Below are 23,201 nucleotides of genomic sequence, written 5' to 3'. Positions count from 1 at the left end.
TAAGGAAACTACTAGCTCACAATTACTAACAATACAGATGGTCCACATGTTTTACCACCACTCATTTCACCAGCTCACTACTTTTACACACACAATATAAACAATTAGACTTATGTATTAATAACATTAATATTACCTGTAGGGCCGTACGCAAATATAGCAGCACTGTACCCCGAGATGATATCATCCACTAGGTTCTTCATTGTGGACTGATAGACATGCTCCTGAAATGAGACATATTTATGATGATACATAAGCAATCATGAAAATAATGTAAAAATATGCCCTTTACTGAATAAAGAGAAATGACAGCTGTACAAGCATTACTGGCTGATGCTACAGTCACATATCGTGATAAATTGTTCTCATGGGCTAATTTACTCCCTTACAAAATTGCAACATGAGCAGCACTGCCGTATGTATAATGGGTGTAGGGTGTGTAGTGCACATGGGCACCTTAATCCAGGGGGACCCTCACCACACTCCATACACCCATTATATGTACTTACCATGCAGCTGCCTCAAAAAAAATCTGCATTGTGGCCCCAGTTTCCCAGAGATATACAGTATGTCTGCACAACAGGCTCTGGCACAGTACCAGAGACTGCACCTTGCACACAATGGTTTGGAGGGGACCCGTTCAGAGACTGCACACAGGAACCCTCCTCTTATAAGATGTCCCTGAGTACTGTGTTATATTAACTTTTATTATTCTTTGTAAATAGTTCAGGATTACAATAACCTGGGTAGCTGCTTGATCAAACACCTGATTAAAGGTGAACGTCCTCTCCCTGGTCCTGCAGCAACGCAGGACATCATTAGGATCCTCTTCAGGGTCCTGCAGTAGTACTGTCTGTAAGGAAAGAGAAGACACATATTCATTATATGCCACCAGGTTCTACAGGCACCTCTGCGGCTGGAGCAGAAGATCTTAAGTCCGGTTTATAGTAATGGATAAAAGCAAAGTCACACATGGGAATGTGATCTGGGAGTATAGAGTCATATTTGTCAGCATTTCAGCACAGTTTCCAGGAACAGTTTGCTGATATCTATATAAACTCTTCTTGTCACTGGTTCTTAGGCCCTTAAGACACAGAATCGTCTAACTCGTAAGCCTAGGGGTCTGTCCAACTGTGAGACATATAATAACTTATTGGATTGTGCCTCAAGTGGGTTGCCCTCCATTGTGTAACTACAAGTCTCAGCATACCATCTTTATTAAAGGGAAATGCTATAAGTTACTGTCCATAAAATATGTGCATGACAAATATCCCTACTGAACCGATAGTCCTGGATTGGGCAGATAGGGTGAGATGGAAGATGTTATCCAGCCTCTCTGCAGTATAAACATAGACACATCTTCTCCTCACACTAACTTCACAGGATATAGCAAAAGCAGGTGCTGCATGACCACGCAGACCAATAGGAAGCCACAATAAAAGAGATCACCACTTCCTATTGGTCTGTGGGGTCACATCCCTATATGACAAACATATTCAACTGGTTAGTAAGAGGGAGGAGCAGTAGGGATGGCCATCGGTATTGTTACCATCGATGGCAAATTATTAAGTGGCCATCGATGGTAATCAACTATGCAATGGATAACCATTGATGGCTTCACCAAACAATGGTCATTCCTATCCATGACTGACTGGACCGTGGGCCAATCAGAACTGGGAGTCGTGGCTTTGTGGGTGTCGGGGGCGGAGCTATGCTCAGTGTCCCGTCACTTGAAAAAAATAATAATAATGACTATTCGGTTATGTTCTTCCATCGATGGAGGGAGGCCATCTGGTTCTCCCCCTTCGATGGGAAAAACATTCATCATCGGCTATAAACCATCGATGATTATGAATAATGAATGGTCGGTCGATGGCCATTCCTAAGGAGCAGCTTAGGAGCCCTGCAATGATGTTTTGCAGCACGCCCAACATTTGCACAGTCCATGATTTCCCCATTTCTTGTGCACAGAGAGGTAACACCTGGCTCTGGTTATTGCTCTAAATTGCTTATGGGTATATGGGGACTGTGGATAGCGTTCAACCTCTGATACACAAAGCAAAACAGTTTCTTTTTATCATATTTATAAACACATATATACAAAATTAAAAATTAATTAAACAAAATAAATGTAAGATTCATGTATTGGTAAAAAAATCTATTTTATAATTAACTGTGTTAAATGTTAAACTAATTCAGTTGTTTAAACTAAAATAATGTTATTAGCATATTCTTACCTGTGGCCCGAGCTGCTGTATAATGCATCGGGCGCTGCTCTTAGCCTCTGTCCTATTAAATGGACGGATGCGCAGAGCGACCTGTGAAATAATGAAACATACATAAGAACAATGCAGGATTATTAATGCCAAGGTAATCTCCCAACCCAGCCTAATCTGTTCCGAAAGAAAAGACAATTGTCTTGGTCTAACTTGGTTATGTGTAATAAATAAAGGACTATATTACCGGTGGAGCCAGTTGTACATTTCCAAACAGTGAGCAGTTGTACTGAACCAAGGCCATCAAGACCATCGCGACAATCGGGCTTGCGACGAGACCCTTGTGGTAGGGTCTCATTGCTGCAAGCCCCAGAGAGATTTTGGCTCTAACAGCCAAAATCTCTCCCACTGACATCACTCATGATGTCAGTAGGGCCGGCCCCAAACGGTAGGCGTTCACATGGGAATTGCCCATCGCTATCCGGGTCTCGCGCATGCGCACGACGGAGCCGGCTCCGTCGTGCGCATGCGCTCTGGGCCACCATCGACCCGGTTGCGATCGCTGAGCGCTTGCGACCGGGTCTGAATCAGGCCCCAAGTTCTGACATTTTATCCTTAAAATAGGGGTTTTCCCCAACTTTTCACCTGCTCAAGGGGTCCCGAAAAAATGCTTGTGTTAACACCTATACAGAATTAATGATCGATAACTGGATGGCTAATCAATATGCCAATTTTTTTTTTTTTTTAACACTCAAATTTGACTTTTACGTTCAATAACGGGTTTTCAGACCTAATGGAATTTTCCCCATAGTGACAAAAACCACTAATATAAAGCAAAGCAAAACAGTGATATAGATGCACTTCCCTTTGTATAACAGCATTTCACAATATTTTTGCTTTTATTTTACATAATTTGAAATCAGAACCTTACATAATAATTAGAAAGTCTGGAAAGCTACTAAGCAAAACACAAATTAATACTCCTTAGTAAATAGTATAAATACAGAGAAAATGGATTATTTATAACTGATGTATCTATCTCTACCCTGAACTTATATGAAATCATATAGCAGTGACCTATTATCATTACCCATCAGTAATACAGTGAGTCCATGGCTCTATAAGAGATACTTACAGACATTTGATGGTCTTTAGGATGTTTTTTTTCTGCCATCTTCATCGTAATATCATTGTATCCACTCAGAAATGAGAAGAGAAATATCTGTACTGTCACTAGTCCAGCAATATCAGATATGACACAGGAAGCATCCAGCTGCCTTATTATACCCATCACAGCTCCAATAGTGGCATCATCAGCTGCCACTGTGACATCACTAGGTGCCCTGGCAGGGGGGCATTGCCATGTATCTCAGGCAGGGCATTGGGGGTTAATAGTAAATACAATGTGATGATTGCATGTCAATAAATCAAAACACATAATTGGGATGAGCAGAATGTAATCATTACACACAGGGGCGTATCTACCCATTGGCCAGGATGGCACTCGCCAGGGGCGCCGACCAAAGGGGGGGCGCCGTCCGGCAGTGCCACCAGTAGCCAAGGGATGGACAAGTCCCCCGGCCCCACAAGTGTAGGGCAGACCGCAGTGATAGCGGTCTGCCCTGCACAGTTTACAAACAGACAGCCGCCAGCGGTGGCTGTGTGTTTGTAATAGCAGCCAGCCAATGAGAGTCGACAGACTCTCATTTGCTGCTGCGTCGTCCGTGGAGGGAGCCGGCTGGAGCTCACTAATGAGCTCCGTGTGCCGGCTCCCCCCGCAGCATGTGATGGGAGAGACGTCATACGTCATGACGTCTCTCCCATGCAGGAGAAGAGCGGCCGTGACTCAGAGCAGACAGTGGCGGTCACGTCAGGAGCGGGGATCAGGTAAGTTTAATTTTTTGTTCTTTGTGTGTGTGTTTATGTGTGTAAGCCTGGCACTACAGGGGGGGCACTGAAATAGGGGGTGGCAGCTACTGGGGGCACTTTATGGTGGGGTGCCCGTTACTGGGGGGCACTGTATAGGAGTGGCCACTACTGGGGGCAATTTATGGGGGTGGCCGCTACTGGGAGCACTGTATAGGGGTGGCCACTACTGGGGGCAATTTAGGGGGTGGGTGGCCACTACTGGGGGCACTGTATAGGGGTAGCCAATACTGGGGGCAATTTAGGGGGGTGGCCACTACTGGGGGCACTATATAGGGGAGACTACTATTGGGGGCACTGTATAGGGGGGGCCTACTACTGGGGGGCACTGTATGGGGGGACTACTACTGGGGGCACTGCATAGGGGGGCTACTACTGGGGGCACTGTATAGGGGGGCTACTACTGGGGGTAATGCAGCATAGGGGGGATTACAACTGGGGGATTACTATTGGGGGCACTGCATAGGGGGGGTGGGGGGCGCCAGTCCATTACATTGCCAGGGGCGCTTGGATCACTAGATACACCCCTGACTACACACAGCAGGGATGTGTATTATCTGTGCGCTGTGTGTGTCTGTGATACATTCAGTCCCATACTATGCACATCTCCCAACATGACCCTCTCCAGGAGGGACACAATGCTCTGGTCCTGGACTTACCTGGTAATTTATGATTGCTGGCAGCTCCAGAGGGCGGGGCTGCAGTACAGTCCAAAATTCAATAGGGGAGTCACACCAACTGCCAGTGATTCCCAGCCAGTGGTGTTTGGCAGCGTGTGAAATGACAGTTGGTGTGGCTCCCCTATTTGAATTTTGAACTGCGCTGCAGCCCCACCTCTTACCAGGGAAGTCCAGGACCAGAGCATTGTGTCCCTCCTGGAGAGGGTCATGTTGGGAGGTATGGTTTAGTACATCTGCCCCTTGAAGAGATTACTGTTTATTCAACTAACTCAAAGGAAAACTTTATGACTTTATATTTGTTTGCTAAAAATACCAATCCTACCCTACCCCCATGCCTAACATCCATTTTGGGAAATATACCACCTTGACATGAAGTGTAAGTAATGCTATACAGAATTATTATGGGGATAGTGGGGATAAATCAGTGAATACAAAGTCAGTGGGGAAGAGGTAGAGAGTCTTACACTTCTAAAAAGAGCATAAGTGGACAAGTGAAGTTGTCCATAGCAACCAATCAGCTTCGAGTTAGCATTTATCAAATACATTCTAGAAAACTATAGGTAGTAGCTGATTGGTTGCTCTGGCAACTTGTCCACTTCTTTACTCTTTAGAAGGCTTGATCCATCTCCCCTTAAAAGTTAATTTCCCCTAAATATGAATTTTCCTGGAGCAGGCACAACGCAGTTTACTTGGATTTCTCCCCCAACTCCTTCACTGTTTGTAGATTTGCTGTATTATTTGTTTGAATTGCCAAAACCTGCCATACTCACGTGACACCATAACACTGCTTATCCTCAAATGTTCCACTCCACATCACAACACAGACAGCTGCTTACGCCTCACCTCTTTCTGCACGTCGTGTTCATTTGGGGTTTTTGTGGTTTATTTTAACTAATAAAAAAAATCTTTCAAAACATCTGTGTTGGGAAAAGGACAGAAATTGTGTTGAGCTGGATTTTTTGGATTTATCTTTTATTAGAATCAAGACTGCAAGTTATTTGTGTAAATGAACTTGTAGTTGTTGCATGTATTTAAACAGGCATTAATTGCATCTGCTGTGTAATGAATATTTACTAATCTATAATCTTCCCTAGTGCACAGCACATTTAAATTATGTTGTCATATATTTACAAAGGCTTAAGTTAAAACTTGTTTGGAGACTTTGGGGGAGATTTAATAAAGCTTGGAGTGAGATAAAGTTGTCAGAGATAATGGGGTCTATTCAGACCCGGACGCTAAGCTGTGATCGCTCGCATCCAAAAGGGGCCGAGTATGCAAATTACGCGATCACACTGTCTGGTGTAAGGACGCCCTTTATGTCTAAGAGAGTGACGGCAGAGCGAGCGCACGCCGGTCTAAAGACGCCCACTTTTCTTTCTTAACACATGTCATCTACAGGAAGTGTATGATTAATCAGAACCATCGAGAGCCATCGTAGCTGCACGCAGCGCTTGAGGTAGACCCTAGCCCACTGCGATCACTGCAGTCTGAAATACAACCAAGTGACGTGTACAATGACGCCTCCATGCTAAAAATGCGCACCCATAAAACGCTGTTTAGATACCCAGACACGCCTGTGTTCGCAGCACCACTCCCCCGTTTACAAGCACCTTCCTCTGTCACCACCCACAAACGGCGCTATCTGTCACTCAAAGTAGCGCTCAGTCTTTGTGCTACGAGCGCACGATTCCCGATCGCAGTGACTGGTTCGCTCACGCGCTCTGCGATGCATATGCTGACGGGTGACAATCACCCATAGCGAGTGATCGCGGCTTAGCGTCCGGGTCTGAATCCGCCCAAAGTGTCAACCAATCAGCTTCTAACTGTCACTCTACAGGCTGTGTTTAAAAAATGACAGGAGCTGATTGGTTGGTGCTTTATGTCTCACAATTTTATCTCTCTCCAAGCTTTATGAAATCTCCCACATTGTATTACATTTGTGCAGGAGTGCTTTTCAAAAATGACAACAAATGGTGTAATACTGGGTGATGGTATATGTACATTGCTGGGTATCACCAAAGTGTGCAGATGACAGCTGAATCATTTCTGTGAATATGTATCATACACCTTATATTGATGGACAGCTTAGGCTTATTCTAATTGTTTGGGTGGGGGGTCTGCAAGCCTTATGATTACATAGTGGACACATTTCGCCACACTTAAAATAAAGGGATTTGCCCCAGACCCTAACATTCTAGTTATACAACTGATTTTTCTTTACATTCACAAATTAATGTTTGAGTTAAATGCAAACATGGTTTCTATAGATATAAAGAAAGGCCTCTATGAAGTGCTAAAACAAGTAATGAAAACTACAATAAGATCAATATATATATTAAAAAAGATCTCACCCAGCTCAGGTGGTGAATGTATGGGCAAATGGTCCAACTAGTGTTATTGCTTAGGTTCAGTAACCTTCCTGAACATGATAACACAGATCTGTGTTCATTTTCATTGGTGCCATTTATTTTTAATTCTTTATTTCATGTTTGTTTTTGAAGTTATATCATGTTTGTTTTTGAAGTTATATGAAATCCAGCGTTCTGGTGGGAGGGTTAAGGTACCTGGTGCAGTTTCAAAGTGCTGGCCAGACTTTGTGACAAGTCACTGAGGTGATGTAATGGCATCCCTTAGAAGCCAGCCATCTGCACCCTTACAATACTTATTGGGATATGTAACAAGTGGATCGTGACAGCACTAGCGAAATCAGTGAAAAGAGAGATAGATAGCAGGATATAGAGATAGCATCTGACATGACTACGCCGACCATCCATGTCATAACAATATGAAAATGGTATCTGATAATGATCACACAATGTTCAAATCGGCATGCAAAAATATTGATATGTAGCGGTATGGAAGAGATCAGAATATTTGGAAAGGTGGGGGAAGGAGAAGGGAGGGGAGAGTATAGCAAGGAACTGTAGATTATAAAGTAAGAGCCTCATGATAAGCAATCCAGGGAGACCAGATTCCAGTGAATTTGTGTGGGCATTAATGCAAACAGCTAGTGATATGTTCTAAATGGTAAGTGTACCAAATTGAGTTGTGTAGAGCAGAAGAGGAGTAGGAGGGCCTACTTTCTTCCAGTAAGCCACGATGGTACAGTTAGCCGCGTTAAGGATGTATTGAATAAGTGCTTGAGTATTTCTATCACCATTTGGAATAGGCCATTGTAGGAGGGAATATAAGAGGCAGTTTAGGAGTAAAATGCTCGTGAGGGAGATAATTAAATAATGTACCATGTCCCAAAAGCAAATCATTTTAGGGTGGTGCCGCGAGATATGTGCAAAGGTGCCTTCCTCTCCACAGCCGTATAGCGCAGATTATTTGGATTATACACGACCTATGACTGCCGCCGAACAACCACACAGCAACCTTTTCCCTGTACATATTGATCCAAGCAATTTTTTACCAGAAATTTATTAAACTATGACCTGAAACATATTGATACAAATACCAAGAGGGCGCTGATAACGTAGTAAATTAAAAATTATTCAAAAACACTTGTTAAATCCACATAAAGCCTGTGTACAGTACATTTTCCTGTACATATGCTTCTCTGGATTGCTCTTGGTAAGCTCCTGTTCTGAAACTCCTCCTTTCTTGGCCTCTTAATTTGATTGGCAGAATCTTTGTTTGGGTGTCATAGGGGTCTATTTACTAAGCAATTTTAGGAGACAGAGTGAAAAGTGATAAGGTACCAGCCAATCAGCTCCTAACTGCCATGTCACAGGCTGTGTTTGAAGAATGACAGTTGGGAGCTGATTGGCTGGCACCTTATCACTTTTCACTCTGTCTCCTAACACTACTTAGTAAACAGACCCCTAAGTCCCTTATAAACAATAGGCTTTAATCCATTTCAACAGTTAAATTGAATACAGTTTGGAGAGTTATTAGGTGAGTGCAGAGCATGTATGGGTTATGGGATTTTCTGAGCATTACATGTTCACATTCATCTAGGAAGGATTTTAATGTTTAATCTAATTTCAGTAATTCAAATGTCTTGGTCTTCTAAACATTTTTTTCTGCAATCATGAATATTGTTGTGATTTCTTATATGTTAGTATTTATACAATGTATTTACAGACAGGAAGTATGGTGTGCACACAGAGAAGCGTTTCCCCCATAATCGCTGTCTAGAACTTTCTTTCATATTTATATATTTGTGGATAAGTTTTTTAAATAGATCTATTTAAGATGATTGTTCTTTTGTTTGTATTATGTACATGCATGCACCCAGTAAGCTCAATTACTAGTTAAAAAACAACTGGAGAGAGGAAGGTTTCCTAGATCACTAACTGGCATAACCCAATAGTAAAGGTGCATACATACACACACAACGATTTTTTGAACGATTATCGTTAAACGATATTGTTTAACGATAATCGTTTGAAAAAATCGTTCACTTTTTGAGTCAAACGATGAACGATTATCGTTCATGCGCGTTCACGTTTGTAGTTTGTAGTTTGTAATTTGTAGTTCAGTCAGACTTGTCAACTGAACGATTTTCAGTAAGTTAATATGCAAAAATCGTTTGTAGTTCTAAAAAATCATTCATTACATTTAGTAAATGAACAACTTTAGTAAACGATTTTAGTTAATTTTTTCAAGGGAAAAAATCGTTTACTAAAATCGTTCATTAACTAAATCGTTGTGTGTGTATGCAGCTTTATAGTTTTCTTGTGGAACAGCTTTCTTGATTAAATAAAAGTGCATCTCCTCTATTTTTTCCAGGGTTTTATGATGGAAAACCGAATTCCTGGCTTGAAATGCGACTCCGATGTCTTTGTCACATTTGAAGGTGACAATGTTGTTATGCTACAGGTAAAAGTTTACTGTTATTATCACAATCAGTGTAACTCCCTTATATGTCAGCAAAAAAAATAGAAGATTGGGTAAAATAATTAATCTATTCATTGAAGCTAAAATGCAGAAGTTTTAGTTCTAGGTAATGGTAATATGAGGTTTGATCATGACATTTTAGACTAAATGTAGTCAGGGGCATAGAGAAGCAGGCCAGGTCCAGGTGAAGGGGGTGTGGCCTAATCGCGGGAGACGTGACCATGCCCCTTAGGGTTTTTGGTATTTTTTTTTTAAGATTTTTGCAGGGGCGCTGGGGAGGGGGCCTCTGTGAGCCCCTCAGCCTGGCGCAAATCCTTGGGAGGGTGCGATTAGCGTGATCGCTCCCCCCCACAGGCATAGGAGACTGCTGTGGCTGCTGCTAAGCCACAAGCAGTCTCCCACTGCAGCCCAGCACACAGCAGCATGTGATTTAAGAGGGGAGGGGCGGCGCCGGACCCCGGCCCCCCACCAGGCCCCTCCAGCAGCCCAGGCTCGGGTAATTAATATCTGCTGCCCCCGCCTCTCGGTGCCCCTGGATGTAGTCGCACAACCTATACTGTAGCTGATTTTTGAGTATCTGCAATTAATATATGTGTGTGTAGTAATGTTTATGTGGGTTGGGTACGGGATGCCGGCGCTCGGGATCTCGGCAGTCAGAATTCTGATGCCGGCATCCTAACAGGGTTAGGTTACCGACACCTGTCGGTAAATATCCTAACTCTCCCTCTCCGCACCCTAAACCTAACCTTCTCCCTAGTGCCTAACCCTAACCTGTAACTCTCCCCCTAACACCACTACTTACCGTCGGGATGCCGGTGCCAGGCTTCTGACTGGTATTGGGATTCTGGTGCCGCCATTCTGAGCGTTGGCATCCTGACAGCCGGCATTTCAGCTACCTCCCGTTTATGTATCCCTACTTGAAAGTGAAATGGTGACACCAAGCTCATGTGCTTTTTTTTTCTTTTTAACTTCAATAATATTTATTGAACATTTTTGGGAGGGGAAGAAAGGATGGGGAGGGGATACATAAGTCAAATATACGTATATAACAGTATACAATCAATAGTAATGTAAAGAGAACTACAAATAACAAGCCCGAATAAGCACGTCAAAATATAGAAAATTATCCTTCCAGGAGAATCTGCTTCATTAGGCTAAATTGTAATGGGTCAGTCGCAGGGTCATGTGCTTTTCAAGCAAATAATATCCAAGTCTGGTCAGGGTCTTGTATAAGATACTGGACTGTCCTGATGTCCTATAAGAGTGTCAACTTTATTTATTTTGGAAGAGGGGTGGTCGTTGAGGACATTTGGTAGGAGCTTCAGTGACTGAGACAGCTCAGCTTGCTAATGTTTCCTCAGTAATGGCGTCTTAGGTATTAGCCAGGGATGGTTTAAAAAAGATGGAGGCTCGTGTGCATTAGACTCTGGCATTGTGCCAGAGTGCTAGAGTCTGCTGCACATGCGCAGGTCTTCTGTAACATGGCTCCACACCATGGTCCCAGAGACCCCTCTACTGAGCATGTGCAAATATTCGCTAAAATGGCCACCGCACCATGTTCCCGGGCCTTCAGAGAGTTGAGTATTAATAAGTCCAGGGTGAAGGCCCGTATGCACCGCACACCCTGCACACATCATAGATACGTCTGCATTGAACTCTGGAGGTAAATCATAATTAACAAAGGGTAATAGTATGCAAATAAGTAGAAACTCCAAAATTGTAATATCTAAACCAAACTGTAAGCCTTAAGAAGTAAGTGCCTACAGATCAACTGACTGCAAATTTCAAAATGTGGTGCAGGTGGCCAGGGAGCAAAATTTTCCAACATTGTTTATATTCTGATCGCTCCACAATGTTGTGAATCACATTTTACTGCCATTGTTTATAAAGCAAGGTCATTGATATCAGCTGTTTCATGGAACTGAGCTATAACGTTTAGCACATGTTGCAGCATTTGTCTCCTGAAGGAAATTGTGTATTCCATGATGATAGTGCCTCCACAGACACGCGTTCTTGCCTAATGATTTGAGGTTGACCCTGATGTTATCCATGGTCTTCTCCAGGGGCGTATTTATAATGGGTGCAGGGTGGACCCGCACTGCACACCCTACACCCATACTTTTTTTTTTTCGTACTTACCTCTCCGATGTCCAAAGGAGGAGCGCTACTGAAAACGCCTGGAAAATGGCCATCGTGGTTAAACCACCCCCTATCCTATATAGGCACTACCCATGTTATGAACTGCTCACCATACTTTACGATGGCATAGTACGGGTGCCTCCAACAGGAAAAGTGCCCAATTTCCCCTCGCATAGGTAGGACATCAAAAGGGTAAGTTACCCACAACAACCACTTACTCCACACGTGGCGGCCTTTTTGTAGCGCCTTTCTGACACCACCAGGTTCCACGAACCGCAGCCTGCCACCCAAACCACAAAACTAATCCAAAAAGGAAAACGGCTCTTAAGAAAAACACCAACCCTTACTACGGTAAATGCACCCCATCAGGCCTAAAATATTGTGAGCTATCCAAAATTAACAAAGGATGTCTACAACAGCACAACCTGAATTGGACACAAAACGAGAAACAGCAGTATTCACTTAATTTCTTGCATTGTCCAAAGCAGCTGATCCCTAGAACTTCTCCACACAAATCTGAGAACAATGTGAGACCATACCAAACACACTCCAGGCCAACGAGACAGCACAGCCGCTAAATTTGCCTCTATCCTAAGAATCAAATCAGTGCCCATTACTTGGCCTACGTTGTTACCACAGAGATGTAACACCAATCAACCAGGGCGCCCCCAGTGACGTTCCTGCTTAAAAAGCAAACCCAATGTAACTTCCTTACGCCCAACCATTTGACTATGATCACCAAGCAACATAACCAAAGCATGTCTCTCAGCCAAAAAAATATATGCGAGTGGCCTACTAGCCAAACCTGCTCTGAGGACTCTGAAATAGTTGTAAAAGAAAAAACATATAAAAGGTCAGTATCCTCACCCAAAACCAGGCAACAGAACATGAACTAGAAACAACATGGTTAGAGAAACTCAAATGAAGGAGTTAACTTTAAAAAAAAAAAAAACTCCCGTAGACCTCATTTGATAGCCAATTGAATTAATGTCCCCCTTGAAGGAAAACTTAACAATACCTTCACACCACCACTTTTTGAATGCTATGCAATAAAAAACTGGTGGGTCAACAACATTTTTAGGTTAATACAAAGAGTGCACCATTAAAGCTTAATGTGCATGTCTCTGCACTTCTCACTAGGAGTTGGGGTATTCCCATCATCCTGTTTACTGATATTATACACATGGGTGATTATTCCATTTCTGTATGAGCCATAGAGTATAACGATTGGAGATCAAAGATACCGTTACAGGTGGTTACTGCTCCGTTACTACGTGAGTACGGTACGACTGCCCATACTTCTTTTGAGGGAGGAACATAGCCAAGGATATAGACTGCACTTTGGATTATTATTATCGGATTTGAACATACTACACCATTGGTTCTTTTTTTTATTTTTGTTTCCCCTAATTGTGAGGAACATGGGATAAAGGGCCTCATTCAGAGGCGGTCGGAGGATGCAAGCGGTCGCTCAGAAACTGGACGGCCACTTGCATCCTGACCGCCCACCACTGTTGCGGTCGTTAGGCTGTGGGTTAACACCCACAGCTCTAACGACCGCTCCGGTGATGGTCACGATGGTCAGAGACCATCGCGACCATCGGGGCTTACGACGAGACCCTAGGGTAGGGTCTCCCTTGTCGTAAGCCCGGAGAGCTTCTGGCTCTGTCTGAGCCGGAAGCTCTCCACTGACATCACTAGTGATTTCAGTGGGGCCGCCCCCGAACGGTAGGCGTTCCCATGGGAACGCCTCCGTTTCAGCTGCCACCCCCCCGGCCCACCTTCCAAACGGGGCGAGCTGTCAATCAACATCGACAGCTCGCCCCCTTTGGATCGAGACCCGCTACGACCAGCGCTGTCGGTCGTAGCGGGTCTCACGCATGTGCACAACGGCGCCGTCGTGCGCATGCTCTGTGGGGGGCCATCGACCCGGTCCGAGCGCATCGGCGCTAACGACCGGATCTGAATGACCCCCAAAGTTTCTACTGATTCCAGGAAAAAGAGAAAGATCCTTTACACACTGATAGGATTGAAGTTTCCTATTGGCTGGGAACAGGATTTGGATCTAACAAAACTAAGTGACTTTACATTTATTATATTTATTTATTTTGACCATTTTTGCGGTATTAATACTATACTTTTACGTTATAGTTTATTGTTATATCTAACTTCTAAACTTTATCAGCACTCTGTCATCGTATCCACTTCAATCCCCAGATATTATAGACAGAGAAAGCTTGCATAGAAAAAAGAATATCTGCACAAATGTTCATACCCACTTGACCTATTAAAAAGGAAATCATCCAAGTAATGAGCAATTCCAGCATGACCTGTGCCCCCCTAAAATCGATGTATGTCACCTGACATCGACTGGATTTCCGTCTGCAAAATTTGCATATTTATCATCTGTCGAGTTTCAACTTCAATTGAAACTAAATGTCGATGTCAGTCGGTTTTTGCTGGTGTAAATGCCGTAGGCTTCGATCTCTTAGTTCAAACCGATGGCAAATAGAACCTAAAACACAAGGGCAAACCCGTCCAAAATAATGCACTGCACAGATCACTATGATCTGTGCAGTGCTTCTTAGGTTTAAAAGTAATGAAATAGTTAATATTTTAAAAAACCGGCATGGGTTTCCTTTCATTTTCCCGGGGGGACTTACACTAAAGCAGGGAGACACACAGTGTGGGGTCCCCCTGCCATAATGTAAAACCAGCGACAAACTGGAGGTTTTAGTTCTTTATTAAAAAATAAATAAATAACATTCCATACTCACCAACCCCTTGGAGTAGATCCTCTTGGGTCCATGTAGGTTTACATAGGTCTTCATAAAAAAAAAAATGCAAATCTCGATCCCAACAGACTCGCACAGTACCTGGTACAGTGTCTAGCGCAAAATGACCAGGTCACTGCAGGATTCCCATTGAAGTCAATGGAGAAGTGCTGACTGGCTGGGAGAACTTTCATAGGTACAAGCCAGGTATTCGCGCAGTGATAAATTTCCGCAACCACCCTCTGTTTAACCACCTGATGCAAATCTAGTTGACCTGAGATTCCTATACGCAACAACCTGAATAGGATTGCAAATAGGCAAACGAAAACCCAAACTAAAATCTTCTAAAAAAAATTGAGTGTATTCCCGCAAAAGATGCCAGCTCAACCATTTAGTTGACTTAGCTAAAATGATAGGTAAGCACGCCTTATATAGTGTCCCCGTGGCCCTTGCTACTCCCTGCTGGACCCCCTCCGGCTCTTGCCCTACAATATCTTGCACCACAAAGACAGCAGTAGTAACAAAAACTACACCCTGCACCCTTGTACATCTTAAGTAGTTAAAGGCAAAGCATTTACCCTTTTCCACCAAGCCAAAACTAACCCTTGCATAATCTGTACCCATCTAGTGATACCTTGCTATGTTGTGTAAGGTGTAACCATACACCAACATCTTTATAACCTAAGGGCATGACCATTTTCCCTTCCAACAAAATTGTTCTTCGTAATCCCTCCAAATGAAACCTTTAGACTTCATGAACATCTTATTAACCAAATGGACATAATTGATTAAATTACGATGTTCCTCGGGCCTACTTTCAAGGTAAGAGCCGCAAAAACTAAAATGCCACCTATCCAGCTGTGATACCTCTGGAAGGCAACTTCACCAATGTCCCACAGACTTCTTAGCCTTATGCAAGCCTTCCTCATCTCTTCAGTTAGTGCAAAAATATTCACATATTTCCCCTTTCTAATTTTGTTCCTAGCCTAGTGCCTCAACACCTTATCAACTGCAGTATTAGTGCAATGCACCATATCGGAGTGCAAAGCATGCTCAGCAGATGGATCCGTCACATCCTGCAAAGCACTCTTTGACAACCTTCTAACCAATTGTTGTGCAAGGAGCCTAGATAATTTACACGGTCGCCCAGTTGACCCAGAAGGAATGCTGCCATAGTTAGAACCAGGAATGCAAACATCATACACTTTCGGCATAACATACTCACCGGATCTAGACGGACCAAGAAGCTCGGCATCATCCACAATCGGAGCCGACAGAACATGATCCCTGAATAACCCCTCTCGATCCAATGATGATTTTTTTCTGTCTCTGCACGGCCATTAATACTCTGAGGGGTAAATTTACTAAGAATCGAGTCTGGGAGAGTTTGCTTTTATTTAAACTCGATTAGCTACGCCAAAACTCGGGAGATTTCAGGGATTTCAGGCTGTTGAAACTCTCAAATTTACCAAGAAGTGAGTTTAGCTGAGAGTGAGATGTCTGATGGTGAAGCAGAACGAGATATCACCCCCGAGTAGCAGGTTTAGCAAGAGATTACTCACCCGAAATTGCAGTATCTTCTCTCTGCAAAACTCTCCCGAGCAAGCAGCCTGCACATATCAGTGAGATATGTGTAAGCTGCTTGTGTTCTAGCTTGTCAAAAAACGGGTTCAAAGTTTAAAAAAAAAATGACATAGGGTCCCCCTAAAGCTTAACCAGTCCCGGGCTTGCCAGCCAGCCCTGGTTCTTAAAATTACAGAGAAAAAAATCTGTAGGGTTCCACTGTAATTTAAGAACCAGCACCAGGCAGCTGGGCCAGACCTGGTTTTAAATATAAGGTGAAAAAAATTTGCGTGAGGTTCCCCCTATATTTAAAACTAGCTCCGGACCCTTTCTAGTGGGGGACTGATGCCACAGCCAGGGGAACCTTTTCACCGGGCCCCCCAGCCGCAGCATCAGCCCTGACCGCTAGTCAGCCCAGGCCAGGGATCCCTGGGGAGTTGGGGACCCCCCAATAAAGGATACCCCTGTCCTAGGCTGGTAGCCCGGGGCTATCCCTGCCACCCCTGGGTGATGGGTGGCGGGTTGATAGTGTATGTAGTGTTAAAAATAGAATTATCAACTTTGTCTTTACATTGGAACTAGAGGTTCCAGCAAGCCTCCCCAGCATGCTGGTACTTGGAGAACCACAAGTACCAGCATGCGGGGCATTAAGGGCCCGCTGGTACGTGTAGTTTACCTGTAAAGAAATGTGTAAAAAACACAAGACACACACCGTGAAAATAAAGATTTAATAAAGGGTCCAGGGCTGGTTTTAAATATAAGCGGAACCTCACACAATTTTTTTTCACCCTATATTTAAAACCAGGTCTGGCCCAGCTGCCTGGTGCTGGTTCCTAAAATACAGTGGAACCCTACACATTTTGATCCCTGTAATTTTAAGAACCAGGACTGGCTGGCAAGTTCGGGGCTGGTTAGGCTTTAGGGGGGGGGGCCCTATTTAATTTTTTTTTTTAACTTTTAAACTTTTTTTTGTATTTACAGGAAGAAACATACATAGATCACAGTGATCTGTGGGCCTGATTCAGAGCCGCTCGTAAGCGGCCGCTCGTTCGTTCCGAGCGATGTTTGCCCAACGCATGCGCGAACCAGTCAGCGCGGCCGAAAATCGTTTGTTCGCTAAATAGCGAATGCCTGCTAATATGAGTGACAGGAGGAGGCGTATGTGGGTGGTAACAGGGGAAGGTGCTTGAAAACGGGGAGTGGAGATCAGAACGCAGGCGTGCTTAAAGGTCAAAACAGGCATTTTATGGGTGTGCATAATTAATACAGCAGTGTCACTGTCCACGTCACTGGGTTATTTTATAGTCAGAACTGCTCGCAAATTTGTGGTAGGAAAAACCAACCACAAGAATAGCGAGCAGTTCATACGCTGGTCGATGTACTCGATTAATCTAATAAATAGCGGACATGACGTAGGATGCAAGCGGCCAGGGGGCGTAGTTATCCAAAAAACGACCGCAAGTTTTGTTCGCTCGTTCAGACATAGAGGCGTGAACAGACCGCAAAGAGCGAACGGTTCATTTGAATAGCCACCCCTTTTTTCTGAACGAACGACCGCGAATAGCGTCCGGCTCTGAATCAGGCCCTGTGTATGTTTCTGCCAAACTCGCAGATCACAGGCAGGTGTAATTATTTTCACAAGTTTTTACAGGAGAGTTCTCCCTTCTCATGAGAGTTTAGAAACTCTCTGCTTGGTAAATTCCTGAATCCTATCTTCACTAATAAAAAGGTTCTCTAGTTTTGCTTATGGTGAATTGGAGAGAGTTCGCTAATGCTCTAGTATTTTCCCGTAGCAAAGGAAATCTCTCTCCCGATTTTTACATTAGTAAATTTGCAAGTGGGAAAAAATGCCCAAACTCTCCAGAGATTGCAAACTCTCCCAAACTTGATTCTTAGTAGCTTTACCCCCGAGAGCGGTAACTGACACAACAGACAAAGGGGTTCAGGAGTAACAGCAGCAAGCTGTGTTGGTGTCAAAGGATGGGCCAAGAAAACTGTAAGATAAACATAAGCACTACATTGCGGCCACGGTAATTTCTTTAGGATTTAACACAGCTTTTTTTCTCGCAACCCCAGAACAGTTGCAAAGTCGGGAAAAATCTTAATTTTTTTTTTGTTTTAACTTTTTATTTATATTTAGCAGAAAAGACAATACAGGTAATACAATCCATCAACATACACAAAAATAAAAAGTATGAGGGAAGGAAGAGTAATGAACAACAGAAGGAGTAAGCAATGTAATATGGTAAAGAAAGAATAGAAAAAAAACAGATCAGGCAATAGAACATGTAGTTCTGAAAAGAAAAAAAGCAATAAGAGAGCTGATGGATTATCTAAGTTTTTAAAGGGTGCAGGGGATGATATTCTGCAAAGTGCAGAATAATGGGTTAAAAGATATGGGACAGGTATATGGGGGTGCCGTATGGATGGGACATGTATATGGGGGTGCCGTATGGATGAGACAGGTATATGGGGGTGCCGTATGGATGGACAGGTGTTTTTAACAGTGTAGGTGGAAGTTACAGGTGTTTTTTAAAGAATTTTTAAAAGTGACTTCAAATTACTCAAAAATCAGCTTACAGACCTTTTTATTCTCCCCAAATTTAACGACAGCATTTATTTTTACGAAACAAATGCTCAAAAAATTAATGCACCTATTGTTTTCATTTGGACAGCGCAGAAATCGGGAGCATACATAGCCGTATAATTTGGAATATGGGGCCTGATTCAGAGCCGTTCGCTATTTGCGGTCGTTCGTTCAAAAACAAGGGGTGGCTATTCAAATGTTCAGTTCGCAAATTGCAGTCTGTTCACACCTCTAAGTCTGAATGAGCGAGCAAAACATACGCTCGTTTATTTGTTAAAAACGCCCCCTGGCCGCACGCACCATACGTCATGTCCGCTATTTATTAGATTAATCGAGTACATCGACCAGCGTATGAACTGCTCGCTATTCTTGTGGTTGGTTTTTGCTACCACAATCTTGCGAGCAGTTCTTGCTATAAAATAACCCAGTGACGTGGTCAATGACGCTGCTGTATTAATTATGCACACCCATAAAACGCCCGTTTTGACCTTTAAGCACGCCTGCGTTCGGATCTCCACTCCCCATTTTCAAGCACCTTCCCCTGTTACCACCCACATACGCCTCATTCTGTCACTCAAAATAGCAGGCATTCGCTATTTTGCGAGCACATGAATTTCGGCCGCACTGACTGGTTCGCGCATGCGTATAACGATCCGTACGCATGCGCAGATGTGCGAACATCGCTCGGAACGAGCGTACTGCCGCTAGCGAGTGGCTCTGAATGAGGGCCATGGTCAGAATAGCCACGTTGAGTTTTGCTGCAAAAATCTCTCATACAATTCAATATTCCCCTAAATGTGCAAATGTTATTTATAGAATTATATAATATTAGTATGCAATTATTGTTCTGAGATTCTACTCTGAAAACCTTAGTGCCTGACTCTGAGGTGTACGCAGACGTGTTTACCATAATGCCCCAACCGATGATCTTCTACTGAGACGCTCTCTGGCAGCGGCGCTGATCTGTTTTGGTGTGACTTTAGACGGTCGCAATCGGTCGCAACAGCAATACTTGAACAAGTCCTATGGCAGGAGCTAATTTATCCATCTGAACATGGCATCCAGTGTCAGGGATTCTGCATCTTTACACGCAACCGCTGTCAGCGATATACCATGACACATCCGCCATCTCCCTGTTATCTCCCAGGAATGCCCACTGAAATTCACTCTCCCTGCATCCAAACATGTTCTGCGTCCTCGAGTGCTAACCATCCGAGACGCATGTGCAATGAGACAGACCTAAACCATCGGCCGCTTGCGTGCAACATCGCCACTGCGTGGTCCTCTAAATCAGGCCCTGTGTGCGGTATCTGGATTTTTGCTGTGTTGTAGAGGTGGATTATTCCTTGGTAATGGGCACTGACATAGCTGCTTTATAAGTTTGGTCAGGTAACTGAAACTGTTCTCCTTGTACAACTTAGTAAACATGTATTTATGTGTTCCTTTTTTATATATATAATTGCCTTTTTCACACATACAGTTGGGTTTTTCTGGCAGCATGTGTAACTAATCAACATGCAAAATATTTCTTCTTTATACACTGAGGGGCTGATTCAGACCCGCTCGTAAGCGTCCGCACGCTCGCTCTGAGCGATGGTTGCACAACTGCGCATGCGTATGGTTCGCAATGCGCATGCGCAAACCAGTCATTGCGGTCGGAAATCGTGCGCTCGTAAAACACAGAGGGGCTGCTATTTTGAGTGACAGAATGTGCCGTTTGTGGGTGGTAACGGGGGAAGGTGCTTGAAAACGGGGGATCGGTTGTGCGAACGCAGGCTTGCCCAACGGTCAAAAGGGCGTTTAATGGGAGTGCATAATTAGCAAAGGAGCGTCATCGATCACGTCACTTGGTTGTCTTTTAGCCTAAACTGCTCGCAGTGATTGCGGGAAGTAATTCCTACCTCAAGCGCTGCGAGCAGTTAAGATGCCGTTAGATGTTACCGATTAATTAATAAAAACAGGAGATGACGTGATTTGCGAACGGCAAAGGGGCGTCTTGAAAAAATAGCGAGCGCATTTAGCGGACACTCGCACAGACATAGAGGCATCCTCACACCGCAAAGAGCGAGCGCTCAATTTAAATATCCGGCCCCTTTTTGAGACCGAGCGGCCGCAAATAGTGTCCGGGTCTGAATCAGGCCCTGAGGTATAATCATGACAGGATTGGATATCTTTATTTTACCACCTATCTGTAAATAACACACTGCCTTTCCCTCACCACAAGTGGAATGGAGAAATCTGCTTTAATATGATTGCCAACTAATACAGTAAGGAAACAAAGTTGTGTACATGCCCCAAGGGTTTCTGTATGCAATAATACATCACACAGAAGTACACGTGTTGAACAATAGTGTGCTTAGCCATTCTGCTCCCTGAGGCATCAGCTGATAGGACTCTCTTCTCATCCTTTAAAGCAGTAACCATAAATATTGGTATACAAGTTATTTGCAGGTTAAATAATAAACATTGGGGTTGATGGAAGTCATCAGTAGAGGCTCCTGCAATGCGCAAAGAGGGCCTGATTCAGAGCCGGACGCTCTGACCAGAGCGCTCGCTCTGAATCAGGGCCCTCCTCCCTCAACTTGGAGCGGCCTCATGGACGCTCGCATAGCTGTGGGTTACCACCCACAGCTATAGCGAGCTTCCATGATGATGGTCAAAACCATCGCGACCATCGGGCTTGCGACGAGACCCTGCGGTAGGGTCTCGGTGACCGCAAGCCCTGGAGTGATTTTGGCTCTATCAGAGCCAAAATCACTCCCACTGACATCACTACTGATGTCAGTGGGGCCGGACTCAGGCGGTAGGCGTTCCCATGGGAACGCGTCCGTCTGGGAGCCACGCCCCCAGCACGCCCACCAAAGGGGGCGTGCTGTCACTCACCATCGACAGCACGCCCCCTTTGGTGCGAGACCCATAACGACGGTTTGGCCGTCGTTATTCGGGTCTCGCGCATGCGCACGACGGAGCTCCCGCCGTCGTGCGCATGCGCAATTCGGCACCATCGACCCGCTTGCGAGCGTCCTGCGCTCGCGAGCGGGTCTGAATGACCCATAGAGAACTAAGGCCCTGATTCAGACCCACTCGTGAGCGGCTGTCCGCTCGCAAGTGGGTCGATGTTCTGCACTGAGCATGCGCACGACGGAGGGAGCTCCGTCGTGCGCATGCGCCAGACGCGACGAGCGAAGGAAAGTCCTTCGCTCGTTGTGTCTGATCAAAGGGGGCGTGCTGTCGATGTTGATTGACAGCACGCCCCCTTTGGTGGGTGTGCCGGGGGCGTGCCTCCCTGACGGGGGCGTTCCCACGGGAACGCCTCCCGTCAGAAGCCGGCTCACTGACATCACTAGTGATGTCAGTGGGAGTGATTTTGGCTCTGATAGAGCCAAAATCACTCCGGGGCTTGCGGTTGAAAACCTCAACCGCAGGCTCCGGCTCGCAGTTTCGATGGTCGCGATGGTCAAGACCATCGCGGCCATCAAACTGCACGCTCGTATAGGCTGTGGGTGGTGACCCACAGCTATACGAGCGTCCAGGAGGACGCTCCATTTTTATGGAGGGCGGCCCTCATTCAGAGCGTGCGCTCTGCTTAGAGCGTACGGCTCTGAATGAGGGCCTAATTGTCTACATTAGCGGTCTCTGCAGCCAGACTGACTCTTATCAGCATGCTTGGTTTGATATATATCATTGCCATCATCAATGCTTGCACCAATCCTGCTCCCATTGCCAAAGCTCTGTCTGAAAACAGGAGCAATTACGTGTATGCACAACTCTGCATAGTCTGTACTTCCATCAGCACGTGAGAATGCACCATTACAGCCCAGCTATGCTTCTTCCATCACAAGTAGAGCTTTGGTCAATTTGCATACAACTCTCAATTATCTGAAGTTGAATACACTTGGTTTTGGAGCACACATAGAGGAAATATGCAAAATACACTCTGCAAATTAAACTTTGCTTAAGCCCCATTATATTATTCTTTTTACTGATCATATACAAATCTCTCATATTGAAGCATAAGTTATAGAGAATCACTTAATGTTGTGCACCAACCACCTGCATTATACAATTGTAATAATACTCCTATCCTGGGACAATCCCTGCTTGCAGTCCCTCAGTGTTATTCAATATGGAGCAAGTGATGCTCCCTGTGGAGGGATTTGCTACACATTTACAGGCAGATAATGGCTTTATTGCTATACGTTTAAAGTCATCAGATTTGTTTAGTGATTCTTATTACCAATATGTCAAGTATTCACATGTTATGTTAATCTACTCCCCAAATTCCTTGAAGAACTGTGAAACATCACAAACCCTGACTCTATACCAAGAAGACCCCTCCATACCTGAGTGACAACATGCTCTGGACAAAAGGTCATAAGACCTAATTTGCAATGACACAGAAAACCAAGGGAAGTGTTAAGGTTCTCGCACCGAGGCAAAAGTTAGATTTAGGAGTGGCAGTCCTTCCACA

General features: G+C 44.4%; 1 protein-coding gene across 2 annotated transcripts in view; it reads left to right on the top strand.

Moving 5' to 3' along the window:
• The window catches only part of ACOXL (acyl-CoA oxidase like), a 549,975-nt gene that overhangs the window by 296,466 nt on the left and 230,308 nt on the right, over positions 1 to 23,201 (top strand). For both annotated transcript variants that reach the window (XM_088477381.1, XM_088477382.1), the window contains exon 13: positions 9,560 to 9,649. In XM_088477381.1, coding sequence (XP_088333507.1) covers positions 9,560 to 9,649 — 90 coding nt within the window. The remainder of the gene's footprint in view (positions 1 to 9,559; positions 9,650 to 23,201) is intronic.

This window comes from Taudactylus pleione, unplaced genomic scaffold (assembly GCF_031769625.1).
Source record: "Taudactylus pleione unplaced genomic scaffold, aTauple2 ptg000201l, whole genome shotgun sequence".
NCBI classification, from domain to species: Eukaryota; Metazoa; Chordata; class Amphibia; order Anura; family Myobatrachidae; genus Taudactylus; species Taudactylus pleione.
Note: the sequence above shows the minus strand (reverse complement) of the source record. Positions and strands in the feature narration are given on the sequence as shown.